The 15,845-nt window shown below is 42.6% G+C and overlaps 1 protein-coding gene across 2 annotated transcripts in view; it reads right to left on the reverse strand.

Annotated features, from left to right (window-relative positions):
- Positions 1-15,845, reverse strand: part of APOC1 (apolipoprotein C1) — a 51,292-nt gene that overhangs the window by 5,160 nt on the left and 30,287 nt on the right. The window contains exons 2-3 of one of the 2 annotated variants that reach the window (XM_082273898.1): positions 8,019-8,097; positions 1,352-1,502 (exon numbers count right to left, since the gene is read on the reverse strand). In XM_082273898.1, coding sequence (XP_082130024.1) covers positions 1,352-1,502; positions 8,019-8,073 — 206 coding nt within the window. In that variant the 5' untranslated portion in view covers positions 8,074-8,097. The remainder of the gene's footprint in view (positions 1-1,351; positions 1,503-8,018; positions 8,098-15,845) is intronic. The other variant, XM_082273897.1, reaches the window with a different exon arrangement.

The following is a 15,845-nucleotide window of genomic DNA, read 5'->3' on the forward strand; positions in this document are numbered from 1 at the left end:
ACATCATAGGTTGAACTGGATGGACTGATGTCTTTTTTCAACCTCACAAACTATGTAACTATGAGGGAGAATCTGTACTCTGACATGACCGTGTCAAAGAATGGAGTGGCAAGTAATGTACTGGTTGTCCAATACCACTTCTGCAGGGGTTTCCCCAGCACTCCCTGAAGAATTATTATGCCCAGAAATTTCCAAATGTCATCTTTGGTTACTGGTTCCCACTTTCTGCATCTTGCAAACTTCCGATGCGTAGCCAATTGTTGCTCTTTGTACCGGTTTGTCTCTGTAACTTTTTTTTCAATAACCTCATCGGTCAGAAATAATTGTAGGTATGGCAAGGGGTTGTCGTGGTCAACATCAACTTTCATACCAGGTGCTCCAGTAAATGGGAATCTTGGGGGCGCTGCCTGATCTGTACCGCAGTCAATAGAGCACCAAGTCTGCACAGTCGTCGCAGTCCTCACTTTTAGTACCCGATGATGAATTTTCCCACGAATCGCCATTGCTCAGTTATTTAAATAATTCCAATTCACTGTCGCTGTTTTCTAGTTCGTCCAAAATCGCTTTTGAGCTAAAAGAACACTTTTTGGACGCCATGGATGTTTTCAATTTTCCAGGCACAAAGTACTGCAAAAAGTAAAGGCAGGGCACTGGAAAAGTCACTAGGTGAAAACCTGTGGTGAAATGGCATGATACAAAGTTGTAATTCTAACAGATTACACTGTATCATGTCATTTGTTTTATTTATTTTTTTGAATCTACCTCCGGTTCATCCCCCTGCGTCGCGGCACTCACAGGGAAGGGAACCGAAAGACAGGTTCCCGGCATCGGCCGAGCACACAGCTGGAGGACAGTGGGAGGATGGCTGGAGGACGGCGGGGGATCGCAGTGGAAGATAAGTGTGATTGTGGGGTAATCCCGAGTGTGGCTCGGGGTTACCACTTTTGGCACTGAATATTAACCCTGAGCCACACTCGGAAATTCCGCTAGGGAGGTTAAACTGGCGCCCTGATGACTCAAGGAGAAGCATGCGTAGTTCAGCAGCTTGCTAATATATGTGACGTCACATCGGTATCCCTGGAGGTTTCGGGTGGGGGTTGAAAAATATTTAAATGTCAAATTGTGTATTGGGGGATAAGGAAACTTTGGGGAATTGTGGGAAAGGGTGAAGGTCCTCTTTAGGCCTCTGGGTTCCCCAGTGCACTGCAACTCTTTTTCAGTGCAGTGGCACTGCACGGCATGTCTCTAACAAACCAATGATGAGAGCAGAGAGTGGTGACTGTTTATAGACTGCCTTACTTCCAATGGGTGGCAGTTTCTCTAAACACAGACAAAGGAAAGGGTTTGATACCTTGTTTTGGTGCCAAATTCACTGTCACGAGCATTTTCATAAGCAGACTTGAGGTGTTCTTGAGCTTTATTTACAACTCCTTTCACTGATGTTGCAAAAGAATCCAACTTGTCTTTCACTGATGAATCCTCTGATTCAGCAGAGCTGGGCCCTGAAATGTAAGAAGTGATAATAATCAAGCAATATTGGAGATTCCGTTGAAAATAAATAGTTATATTTCAAAAATACTGTTAAAGTCCGACTCCAAACCAAAACTCCTGTTATGTTATCAGATTTGTTGTCTAGATTACAAGATAAAACCCGATTGTTTGCTAAAGTGGGTACACACTAGTAGAAAATCTGCCGAAAATTCCCATCCGAGGTAAAATCGTACGATTTTTGGCTAGTGTGTACACAACTTTCAGCAGCCAATGCCGACATTTTCAACGAAAAAAAACGGAGGGACAAACACCAACATTTTTATCGTCCGTCCCCAGCACGACCAATTTTCGTTTAATGTGTATGCAGTACGTCCGCGAAAAATCGGATACAAAAGACCGCGCATGATCTGAAGTTGCTAAAGACCCGGAAGTCTAGCAACAAACGTCCCAAAAAAAAGAAAAAATCAGACGAGAAATATGCACTGTCAACTAAAAACGGTTATGACCGATGAGCATGAGAGAGGAAGATATTTCGTCCGATTCTCATCAAGTGTGTACGAGCCTTAACCACTTAAGCCCCAGCCCTATTTCGGACACTTTTTGTTTACAAGTTAAAATCTGTATTTTTTCCTAGAAAACTACTTAGAACCCCCAAACATTATATATATTTTTTTTAGCAAAGACTCTGGAGAATAAAATGTCGGTCATTGCAAAATTTTTTGTCACGCGGTATCTGCGCAGCGGTCTTTAAAGCGCCATTTTTTTGGAAAAAATTAGAAAAATCACATTTCACTGCATTTAAAAAATACTAAACAGTAAAGTTAGCCCATTTTTTTGTATATTGTGAAAGATGATGTCACGCCGAGTAAATAGATACCCAACATGTTACGGTTTAAAATTGCGTCCCCCCGTGGGATGGCGACAAACTACGGTCAATAGAGATCTCAATCTGCGACGCTTTAAATGTATTTAACGGTTACCAGTTTAGAGTTAGAGTGTAGCTCTTTTTTTTAAAATTATTGCCCACACTCTGGCGATCGCGGCGATACCTCACATGTGTGGTTTGAACAGCGATTTAATTTGCGGCTCGACTTGCGTATACGTTTTTTTTGTGCGCGAGCTAACGGTGACGGGGGCGGCTAAATTTTTTTTTTTTTCCTATTTATTTTTAATTTTTTTTAAACTTTATTAAAGGTTTTTAAAAAAAAAAAAAAATCTGATCACTTTTATTGCTGTCACAAGCAATGTAAACATCCCTTGTGACACCAATATGTAGTGACAGGTACTCTTTATGGAGGGATCGAGGGTCTAAAACACCCTAGACCCCTCCACTACACTTCCCTGTATGCAAAACGCCGAAAACGGCATTTTTGCATATAGCCGTTTTTCAAATCTGTCGCCTTTTGCACAGGGGCGGACTGACCATTCGGGGATTAGGGCACTGCCCGAGGGCCCAGGGTCAGTAGGGGGCCCCATGAGAGGCTACACACTACAGAAAGAAGCCAGGAACTTCCATGCAGGCTATGCTGTGGTAGATATTTAAATGCCCACTCTATGTGGCTGAGCTTTGTAGGTGGGGCTTTGTGTGGCTTGAGTGTGGACACAGGGGGCCCCATGATCTCTGATTGCCCGGGGGCCCCACGAGTTGTCAGTCCACCCCTGCTTTTGCAGCACAGTAACCCGGAAGTGACGTCATGGACGCCGCCTCCGGGTTGCCTCATCGGAGACCCGATCAATGCCGTTTCCAGCATTCATCGGGACTCCATCCAGCCGGCGGACGTGCCGGCTGGGTGCTCGGGGCTCCCGGTGGGACGGGAGCCCCGAGAAAAGCCACGGAAGGCGGCGGGAGGGGGGGGACGTCCCTTCCCGCCCCCCCGGGTAACGATCGAGCGGCTCCCGAGCCGCATCGGTCGTTACCGACGGAAAGCCGACCGTCTGCTTCAAACCACGGTACCGGGGTAATGCCTCTAACTAGAGGCATCATCCCGGTATAACCCCGCAAAGTGTACCGACGTACCGGTACGTTAGAATGCGGTAAGTGGTTAAGAGCAAATAATTACCTTTTTAAAAACGAGGTGATTGTAGCACTTGCAACAGTAAAATTAAGTACTGTCCATGATACTTTTTTTATTTGCGCTAACATACAATTTTTCGGGACAAGCTTTTGGGGGTGTACTTCAAGATCCAAGCAGTACTAATATACTAAGTTTTAGCAGAATGTTAAAGTAAAACAATCTCTAAGGGAAAAAGAAAAAAACAAATGTACACAGCAATGGTAATTAAACTAGAATAGTTAATGAGATGAGACAGAGAACGAGCTATAGACTGGGGGGGGGGGGGGGGGGGGTTGTCATAAAACTGTTGGATAGTGATTTAGAAAACTCACTTTAGGCCCTTATATTGTGTGTCAAATAGAATTATTATTATTATTATTATTATTATATAGGATTTATATAGCACCGACAGTTTACACAGCGCTTTACAACTTGAGGGTAGACAATACAACTACAATACACTTTAATTCAGTAGAAATCAGAGGGCTCTGCACGTTAGAGCTTACAATCTAAGAGCTATCATTCTTAGTTCAAAAGTTTTCCTTTCCTGAATAGTTTTGATATTCCCCTTAAAAACGAAGACATTAAAGTGTTACTAAACCCGCAACAGTAAAATCAGACTTTATATGCAGTAAAGCATGCGTGTTATACTCACTATGGAACCTAAGGGGTTAATCCTCTGCATTGTGTAAAAAGGCTGTTTGATCCTGTATGCACAGATCCTCCCCTTCCTCCACTGACTCCAAAACAGGTTCAGATAAGACTGAGTCTATGGAGTCAGGCTGCTCATGCTCAGTTTGGTGTGTATTGTTAGAGAGGTTTTTTTCTTGGGAGGGTGCATGTGATCAGCACAGGGCTAATCGGCACTGTCAAGACAGAGGGTCAGGGGTCCTTCATCCTGATAGGACAGCTCAGTGCAGTATGAAAACCCCTCCTACAAGCTTTAACTAGGCACTGATAGAAGTCACAAGACTCTTGTATACTGCTGATGCTACCACTAGGCAAACTAGGGCGCACTGCCTCCTAGGACGCAACCACGGCCGCTGGTTTCCCCAGCCTGTGCTACAGCAGTGTGTTTTTTAACACACTCCCAACCACTATACAGGCCATGAGTGTGTGTACTTCAGTAAAGCCGACTATCCGCTTTCAGTGTGGAAGTGATACAAACAGGTCTTTTGGAAAAAAAGCAAAAAAAAACAAACGGGTCTTAAGCCTCTGATCACTTCCACAATGTGTCGCCCCCCCCCCCCCCCACGCGAGACCCCCAGGCTCTGCTAACCCACCTGCAGGCCCGGTGTGGTCATGGGGGGGGGGGCTCGAGAAGGGTGGTGGAAGCTCCATTGACATCCGTCCACTGAGCCTCCCGCTTGAGCAAAGACCAGGAAGTGACGTGTATGATGTCACTTACTGGACCGGCACTGCCATTCTATGGGAGCTGTGCTCAGGGAACCAGCGATGTCCAAGAGTGTCTCAGCCGTTCAAGATTCTCCTTCCTGATTGGCTGAGACACAGCAGTGGAGCAATTGGCTGCTTTAAACCAGCTACCAAATCAGGGGAGAGAGGGGGCGGGGCCAGGTCGAGACTCCGTGTCTGAATGGACACGGAGCTGCGACTCAGCTTGGGTGCCCCCATAGCAAGCTGCTTACTGTGGGGGCACTGAACAGGAAGGAGGGGCCAGGATCACAGAAGTGAGGCCCTGAGAAGAGGAGGATCTGGGCTGCTCTGTGCAAATCCACTGCAACAGAGCAAGTAAGAATAACATGTTTATTATTTTTATAGGAAAAAAAATAGATTTTACAATCACTTTAAGCCATGACTTCATGGAGCTGGCTGGTCTTCCCGAAGCTGTTGCCACAAGGCTTGAAATGTACAATTGTTCAAAATGTCCTAGCATGTTGTAGCATTAAAATGGTTGTTACCTCAAATTGCTTTAGCACAAAATATATTCTTATCTAAGCAGTGCAGTGTTTTTGTTTTAATTTTTGTTACATGGTAAATACCTCTATTTTGTTGTTGAAATCCTGGTCACATGTCCCCTCTCCTATCCTTGTCTGCAGCCAAGGGAGCCGAGAAGGAGTGCCCAGATTCCTTCCGACGTATGCAAGATACGTCAGAAGATGAATCTGTAATCTTTGACCCGGTGGCCGTGCAATATATTTTTTTTAAATGTTCAAAATGATTAGCGTGTGAAAAGATACAAGACTGACCTACAAGCTGCTCTGTCCCCGGATTTTACAGTGTGTAAATCAATGCAGATTTTACTACGAGTAAGGGGAGGAGCAGCTTCAGGTAAGCATTGTACTCCATGAATTCCAAACGAGGGGAGAGGGGAGGGGAGGGAAGTAGATGGTTTTCTATCTAGGAGAGGAGAGGGGAGGGGAGAGGAGGGAAGGAGATGGTTTTCTATCTAGGAGAGGAGAGGGGAGGGGAGGGAAGGAGATGGTTTTCTATCTAGGAGAGGAGAGGGGAGGGGAGGGGAGGGAAGGAGATGGTTTTCTATCTAGGAGAGGAGAGGGGAGAGGAGGGAAGGAGATGGTTTTCTATCTAGGAGAGGAGAGGAGAGGGGAGGGGAGGGGAGGGAAGGAGATTTTCTCACTCCTGACTACCAGCTGAGAGGGAGGGGGAGGAGGGGGGGAGATGGAGAGACGCACAGGGGAGAGCTGCAGTGACTGAAACACGTATCCTGACCACGATCTGATAGTAGAGCAGCCATGATAAATGTGGTCTGCTCCCAGGTCAGAATTCATGACCAGGCAAGATCAACCAGGTAATGTGGGAGATACAAAGGGGTAAAAAACAAAAGCACTTTGCTCCAGCTTGCACAATAAAGGGACAGGAGCATCATTTTTTTTTTTTTTTGGGGGGTGGGGTAACAACCACTTTAACACTTCACTGGAAACATTTGGACTCAGTAATTTATCCACTTCTGGACTTCTGAAGAATTTACCCCCTTAACCACTTGCCGACCGCCGCACGACTATTTACTGCGGCGGTCAGCCCCGTACAGGCAAAGTGACGTAGTACTACGACGCTCGCCTGAGAGCCTCTAGGGGGCGAGCAGGCACCCTCCCGCTCGTTCCCTGACATGTCCGCGCGTGTGACCGGCGGACCCGATGTCCGCCGGTCACTCGCGATCTTCCGGTGGAGAGGAAGAAAGGCAGACGGCTGATGTAAACAAAGCCGTCTGTCATTCTCCCTGATCTAACTGCAGAGATCATACGATCTTGCTATGTAGAATCGTATGTCTCTGTGGTTACATCACTAGCTACACCCCTTTACAGTTAGAAGCACGCCCCTAGGGACACATTTAACCCCTGCATCTCTAGTCATTTATTCCCCCACAAATAGAGCTTTCTTTTGGTGGTATTTGATCAACTGTGCGATTTTTATTTTTTGAGCTGTAAACAAAAGAGCGACAATTCTGAAAAAAAAAAAAACATTATTTTTTACTTTCTGCTATATAACATTCCCAATAAAAAATATGTAAAATTCAAATTTTTTTCATCATTTTAGGCCAATTTGTGTTCTGTTTTATAGTTTTGGTGAAAAAAAAAAAGTGTATTGATTGGTTTGCTCAAAAGTTATCGCGTCTACAAACTAGGAGAAGATTTCTCTTTTTTTTTTTTTTTTACTAGTAAAGGTGGGGATCAGTGATTTTTAGCGGGACTGCGACATTGCGGCGGGCAGTTTGGACACCTAACTGACATTTTTGACACTTTTGGGGGGACCAGTGACATTACTACAGTAATCAGTGCTAAAAATATGCACTGTTACTGTACTAATGACACTGGCAGGGATAACACCAGGGGTGATCAAAGGGTCAAATGTGTCCCTAGGGGGTGCTTTCTAGCTGTTTGGGGGATGGGCTTTCTGCAATAACACAGAGATCTGTGTTCCTAAATAAGTGGAACACAGGATCCCTGTGTTCATAACTGACAGAACAGCGGCCTGCCGTGTTTTCAACGGCAGACCGCCGTTCTGTCTCCAAGGGGAGCGATCGCAGGGTGCCCGGCGGAAATAATGGCTGCCGGACCTGCTGATGTGCTTCCCCTGTTGCGTATGGGCACACGTGCATGCCCCTGCTAGCGGTCCCGAGAAGCAAAATACAGGTAGGTCGTTTCTTGGGACAGAGTTGGTCTACTACAGCAGTAAAAAAAAAACTACAGTGGCTGGTCGGCAAGCGTTTAATGGAGTGTCCGCATGCCATTGACCATACAGTGTTTCTTGTAGAGCGTGAAAGATTTTAATGGCCATCAACTCTACAGAAGCATGGAACAGTCACAAGTCATGTCCCTATGTCACTGGACAAAATGCAAGAACAGAAGTTATTCTGTTCATTTATTTAAACATCTTATAATTACTACTAAATATCATGAACATCTACATGTTTTACATGTTATACTTATTAGACTAAATTTGTAATATGTCTTCTATAATACAGCTGTATGAGGTTGTTTACAAAATCTGGCGTACCTGCTAACACAGAGAGGGCAATAATTACCACAGAGATTGCAAGGATTAGCTTCATCTTCACCACTGCTAGAGATCACACCTGGAAGGAAAGAGAAGAGAGTCTTCATGCAAATACTATGCAGTCACAAGCATAATTAAAGTACAATGAAACCTTAAAGCTGATTTCTTGGCAGATATAAGAGACATGAAGACCGCTCACAGGATGAGGGTGGGAAAGGGACCTGTAAGTGAAAATGAAATTGCAGCAGACACACATATGTTCAACTCCCCTACCAGGCAGAGCTGTGTAAATCTCAGGGCTAAATGGACAGAAATACAGCTTCTATATATCTGTTTTATCTGTGTATGTGTCTCTTTTCCTGGAACTCAACTTTATTATACTACCTGTAATCGGAGATGTATAGTAACTAAGTAGAACTACTTCACTACTGTACTTAAGTACCGAAAGGCGGTATCTGTACTTTCCTAGAGTAGAATTTTTTTCTCCTACTTCCACTTTTACTTCACTACATTTTTTTGATGATTTCAATACTTCTACTCCGATATTTTTTTTTGTGTGCTGCATAGTTACTCGCTACTATTATAAAAATTACCACTGCCAGAACAGTAGATGGCAGGTTTCATGAAGCTCAAAACATGTGTATTATCAGCGCATAGGAAAATAAATGCTACTGTATGTATAAATAAAAACTGCATTTGAAATAATAAAAAACAATATGATGTTCAAACTTTTGACTTCTTTCTTTAATAACTACATAACACAGTACTTGTACTTTTACTTTCAGTACTTGAGTAGCATTTATTTTTCAAAACTACTGGTACTTTTACTTTCAGTAACTACAATGAAGGGGGCAAGAATGGGACTTTAAAGGTGCAAATGATGGAGAAAAATCTGAATTCTCAAAAATTGTACATTTTATTGAACATAGAAAGTGAGGACAAGACAATACATCAATATTAAAATTGGTAAAATCAAGAAAATGCACTCGAAAATATCAACTCAAACTTTTACTTTCAGTACTTCAGTAGCAAAATTTTTTAAAAAAACTACTTGCAATACTTAAGTACAAAAAATGTTGAATACTTTAGTACTTCTACTCAAGTCACTTTTTGATCGAGCACTTCCACTTCTACTCAAGTCACTTTTTGATCGAGCACTTGTGCTTTTACTCAAGTATGGGTTTCGAGTACTTTATACAACTCTGCCTGTAAATTATCCATATACTAGCCGATGTTGCGCCCTCCCCTAGTTAGGCTGTTATTTTGTTTTTTAGCTACACTGTAGTCAGTGGGGCAGCGATCCATTGTTTTTGTCTGGTCAGATTCCTAGCTGGGTGTTTGTCTCCTCTTACCTGCTTCCGGGCAAAGCTTCCAGATTATAGTGCAGGAAGAGTCAAATGTCCACTACAAATACTTATCATGCCTCAGCTAATCCCTGGAAGGAGGCATCCAGAAGGTTGCTGGGGAGGTGATAAATGTTTGGGAGGCATTTCCAGAGTGTTTTTTCCTCCATACATAGATCGGTGCATGCATGTTAGGGACAGGGTTCGGCTGACGTTATTTTACGGCCCCCTGGCTGGATATGACGCGCCAGATTGGAGCATATATGAGGACGCTACCGCTACACACAGCTGTCTCGCCATGGGCCATTGATCACTGGCCAAACTACATGAAACAGGTAACAAACACAACAGAATATGGATGCTGTGTTCCTCTACCTTTCCCCCTAATATTGCAAATGTATCAGTATTGATAGATAAATACTTTATGTAGGCATTAACTGTGGATCTCTTTGGATCTTGAACATCTCTAATAGTCACACTATATATGATCTCAGGACTGCGGGTAAGAAAGCCTATGTTATTTCACAAGCTGATTTCTCCTTCTTTATTTTGAATCATATTGCACAAGAAAAGGCAAGTGTCCTATACGATTACGTCATTTCTATGACGAAACGCATCATGTTGCAACGCACACTGCCTCGATCTGGGCCCTCACTTGAACCGCACCCCGTTTCCCCACTTCCGGGTATGGCGCGAGTTCACACGAGCAGACTCGGGAGATAGCCGCGAGGCTTACTAGTCTGCAAAGGGCACCAGTTTTTTTATCCAGCGAGTGCATTTTAGATATTCTTTTGTTATTAGCGTGATTTTTTAAATAAGGAGGATTCTTTTAACCGTCTGCACTATGAGGAGCCTTCTTTCTTCTATATCCTGAGTACATACAGGCGCAAACTGTGGACCCCCATTCATCACCAGGAAACCGGAATCACTGTGACCAAGCCTATATTGATTCCTGCTGGCATACGCCAACTGGAATCCACTTGATCAGGTAAGTGGAAAATCTTACCATTTAACATCGAAGCGGAGGGTCACACCACTATTGCATATATGTATGCACCTGCACTGGCACTTAATATAGTCACATGAAAAGGCTTTGTTCATTGCACTGTTTTTACCATTTTGTATCAGCACTATTGCACTACGGACTTTATGAACTTTATATGTGAATATTCTGTGGGATATCACTGTTGGATTTTTATTGCACTTTATATTTATTTAGTATTTTCATGTTGGAATTTTTTTACTGCATATTTGGTTGGTTTTATTTTGCACTTTTATATTGCATTATCTATTTATTGAGCAATCATTAATAGCACTATTGCACTTTATATTATTTGGAAGGAATTTGTAATCATATGTGACACTTCACTGCTGATTTATTTTTGCACTTTAAATAATTTTTGAGTTTATGGATGGCAACTCAATCTTTTTAAGACATAATTTATTGCCACATAGCACAAGGTAGAAATACCTTTTCTCCACCATAGGGGTAGCGCAGTTTTTTATTCACCTGCAAGTGTCCTACATAACTGTGAAATGATTTATGGTCACATATATATATATATATATATATATATATATATATATATATATATATATATTGTGACGGTATGCGAGGTGAGATAGTAGATAATCGCTATATTTCACCTCGCATACGTTCTGTGGTGAGAGACTGAACCGGAATCCAGCCCAGGTTTTCCAGCCGCTGTGACAGGCTAGGTTCCGGTCCAGAGATTGTGAGTTACCTGAGTCCATGCTCAGGTGGACTTTAAATTAACAGGAAAAGAGCACAGAAATGCTCTGGCCTGAGACTCAGAAGGGAATCTGAGAGAGGAGCTCTGTGTGGACTTTCAAAAGAACAGGTTTGCTTGACTATGTGTTTTTGTGGGTGATGGGGACCAGCCCCACACTGTATAGTGAGGAAAACCGTTGTTTAGTTTAGCGCCGGACGGCAAGGATTTATTTTATTGTTTTGTTGTTTTTGTATCTTTGCAAACCTCTGCTGAAATAAAGCTGGCAATCCACCAGACTTTAAAGAAACTACCTGCGTGCTGGCCTTAAGTTCCTGTGAAAGGTGATCCCTGTGAGCTAATCTCCCACAATATATATATATATATATATATATATATATATATAATATAATTCATTAATTGTATTCATACCTGACCATTGACTATCCTTCATAGGGTATCTATGTTTAAGCGGTCCTGAACAGTCCATATGGAGTGTTTAAGGAATTGGTCCATAAGATAGATCTGTGTCCCCTTAACCTCATGAAATAACATGATCTGCCCAACTTGATCATCAGAAGCCCATTTGCTGGATTTCTTCTCACTACGTGTGTCACCCTGGTATGTATAGGTCAATTTTTACTATCCATCATGTAAATAATATGCCTTTACCGATAAACTATATCCCTATTAATTCCTATAGATTTTAAAGAGATTCTATTCCCAGGACACTCCTCTTCTTCTCGCCTAGGTTTCTATCTGGCATTTGGACCTTACTAACAGTAGCCATATGTAAATGAAGAGATTTTTTGATGATTTACTACCAATACCAATGTGTGGTGTGTATAGAATAAACATAATACACTTTTCTCTTCCCCTTCACTATTTAAGGTTAACATCCATATATTATATAGAAGTGTATCCATGACTTCATCTTTATGATTTTGGTTGGCTGACTGTATCTGCTCTTGCACTTGCCCCCAGGGGAAGGGTTTTGGTGGCCTCCTGTTTTTGGAATTTGCATCTGTGGTGGTTTTGATGTCCAGGGTGAGCACTTTTAGTCCTCCATAGCTGCCAAATAAAGTTAATAAGCAAACGTATTTATCTAGTATCTTGCATATTGTATGTTTATTTCTATTTTATTTTTGTACGACTGCAGTCCCCCCTACGTTCTTGAACTCCTGAGGAAGTGGCTTCGGCCGCAAAACATGTCGAGGGTGGCCCAACTGTAAGTTCTAACCCAATTATGTGTTGTATTCTACAACCCGGGTAAAATGCCATTGCTGCAGTTGTGCCTCTTGAATGGGCTAGTTTTTATATGTGGTTGCAATATATCACTAATTTTTTATATGTTACTTTTTATATTCAATGTAGTAAAGATCTTTGTTTTTACGTGACTATTTACGCCTGTTGATTGTACCAAGAAAATCCTGCTTGCCCCCACCCCATTTTCTCTTCATTCCAGTTCTGGCCTCAAAAGTCTATCATAAATAGGATGTAGGTACCGAAGTAAGGAGCTCAGTCCTACTGCAAGACAAGGCAAAATGTTTTGTCTCTGGTGTGCCTGTATCACACCCCTGCATTGCAAAGGTGTGCGGGCTGGGTGCAGTACTTTTTTTTTCTAGCGCAGCAAGGGTCACCGTAAGCTGGTTGATAGAACTCTATGAATTTGCTAAAGCTAGAGAGTGCAAAATCTGGTGCAGCTCTGCATAGAAACCAATCAGCTTCCGGGTGTTATTGTCAAAGTTTAATTGAACAAGCTGAAGTTAGAAGCTGATTGGCTACCATGCACAGCTGCACCAGATTTTGAACTCTAGTTTTAGTAAATCAAACCCCTGTGTGACATTTCAATAAAGCTAATTTTAAAAAAGGAAGCGTGAATAGTGTGATGCACCCGGATCAGAGCATTAACACTGGGCTGGTCCAGCCAGACTGCAGTGCAGTGGCGGCCCGTTCATGCATCCGGCCCCCTAATCTACATGCAGGGCGCCAGATGCATGGATTCTAATGTTTGTTTATTTATTTTTTTGAAGCACGTGATTAGAGCCAGAGGCTCTAATAGGCTTCAAAAAAGGGTGGACTCGGGGCGCCCCGAGCCCACCCAGTTGTATGACAATAGCGAATGAATATTCGCTATTATCATACTGATTTTTCCTCCCAGCCAATCAGGAAGCGGGTCGTGAGAACCCTTTCCTGATTGGCTGAAAAAAGAAACGATTTTATTGGCCATTGGCCAGGAAGAGGGAGGAGACGCACAGCCGGCTGGAGGAGAATCTCAGCCATCCGGGAAGAAGGAGGTAAGAATGCTGGCTGTCCATCCGTCCCGTGGGGGGTGGATTTGCCTGCCAGCTGGCCATCCCACGGGGAATGTGGGTTTTGTGTCTTCACCCCCCCCCCCCCACACACACACATTATCATGCACCTGCCGCCACTGCTGCAGTGGCTGGTGTAAAAATTTATGAATGGACCGGAAGTCTAAAATGAACTCTCCCCGAACACTAAAATAACTCCTAACTACATCCACAGACCAATTCTACCGGTATCCTCTTGGTGGCATGGCCACAGCATCTGTACTAAGATCATACAGTGCTGAGAGCATTAAAAAGCCCTACTAAAGTGAGTTAGAATTATTTTTCTTAAAGTGATTGTAAAGGTTTGAATTCTAATTTTTAAATAACAAAGATGTTATACTTTCGCTGTGCAATGGTTTTGCACAGAGCAGCCCTGCTCCTCCTCTTCTCTGGTCTTCTGCCAGCGCTCTCGGCTTCTCCTCCCCATCTGCTGTGTGCCCCCATAGCAAGTTGCTTGTACTCGTGCAAGCTCCATCCTGAGCTGTGCTCTGTGTGTCCATTGGCACACAGAGTGGCTCAACCCAACCCCCCCACTTTCTGCTCACAGGCTGTGATTGACAGCAGCAGAAGCCAATGGCTCTGGTTGGCTCGGCCTGGGGGGGGAGCTGCACACAGGATTTTTTTTTGTCCCTTAGTGCAGAGAATGTATTAAGCCAGGTAAAACCCTTCAGCCTTTAGAACCACTTTAGGTTGGCCATAGATTATTTGTTATTTTTTACATTCAGGTTGGTAGGTTGTTTGGCAGAGAAACTTCAGGACTCAAAAATCTATTTTTGTGGAGTTGAAGGTACTGATAGGGGCATCCACAGCTCAAATTAATCGTCTGACATTTTAGCAGTGTTTGGCCAGCTTAACCCTTTTCCAGTCTACCCAAAACTAAAACAACATGTTTTTGGCTTGACATACACCTAACATATGCACAAGGCTAATAAAATAACTGTACACTGTCACCCAAATTCCTTGTAGCTATCAAGACTTTATCATCTGAAATATATTAAAGGTTTCTATGCTACTCATGGAGACTCTGTAACTCCATATTTTTGTTAATATTAATAGTATAATTCACAGTACATATCACACCAGAAATTTTTTTTTGCCACTAATTGATTTAGTTAGTGGGTTTACAGGCATTATAAAAATGAACCAAGGCACAATCATTAAAATGATCCTGCTGTTATACAGTAGTTTATATTTCTAACATCCTAAAAAAATTCTCCAACGTTGATATGGACGTCTACCTGAATAGATAACTGCACACAATGTAAAAAAGTAATGTGTTAAAATACACTTCAACATAACACAAAAGATTACTGTACTGTATAGCATAATTTAATATACTAAATGCCATATACATTTTTAAAGCAGGAGTGGGAACATGATAAAGTAAGGCACGTAAGATCAAAAATATGGGGACATGACCTCCAACCAACTGGAGAAAAGTATGAAACTAATCTTTGAAGTGATGTAAACCCGCGCTCACTAAAAAAAAATTGAAATTAAAATGTGAAAAGGGCAGCTGCTGCTTCACTAAGTAAAAACTTAGACAATATATATATACCCAATTTAACACAGCGCTAGCATAAAATCAATGTGCCATGTGTCTTTAGAAAAATATTAAATAAATACAAAGGTGTGCACAATGCAGATATTCAATAAACAAGTGAATGCTTAAACAAATATTAAATAACATGGTGAAACAAAGTCCAAGATATAAAATTAATCAGTAAAGTGCAAAGCGCTCCAGTGCAAACAGGAAAACCATTCGTGCTCCAGGTGACTGTGACCCCTCCAGGTACCCCACTCACCAGAACAAATCGACCCTGGGAAGGGTCAGGAAAGCCTGTAAGCAATGGAATGTGGTAATGCACCAGGACTTCTCCTATATGATGCCAGGTTGTTAGAGATGATTCTTGTCAAAGGTGGTCCGAGATTCCTCCACAAACCCAATACCAGAAACAAGAGACCACGGATAGTGAAGTACGTTTTGTTATTTTTATTAATAAAGCCAAAAAAACATACTCACAAAACAATAGGAAATAGATGGCAGTATAAATCAATTCAAGCTTCCGCGAACACCGCTGTTGGCGTGAAACGCACTCCAACAGTGGTGTTCGCGGAAGTTTGTATTGATTTATACTGCCATCTGTTTCCTATTGTTTTGTGAGTATGTTTTTTTGGCTTTATTAATAAAAATACCAAAACTTACTTCACTATCCGTGGTCTCTTGTTTCTGCTATTGGGTTTGTGGAGGAATCTCGGACCACCTTTGACAAGAATCATCTCTAACAACCTGGCATCATATAGGAGAAGTCCTGGTGCATTACCACATTCCATTGCTTACAGGCTTTCCTGACCCTTCCCAGGGTCGATTTGTTCTGGTGAGTGGGGTACCTGGAGGGGTCA

The sequence above is a fragment of the Pelophylax lessonae genome (assembly GCF_965119305.1).
Source record: "Pelophylax lessonae genome assembly, chromosome: 12".
In the NCBI taxonomy this organism is placed as follows: Eukaryota; Metazoa; Chordata; class Amphibia; order Anura; family Ranidae; genus Pelophylax; species Pelophylax lessonae.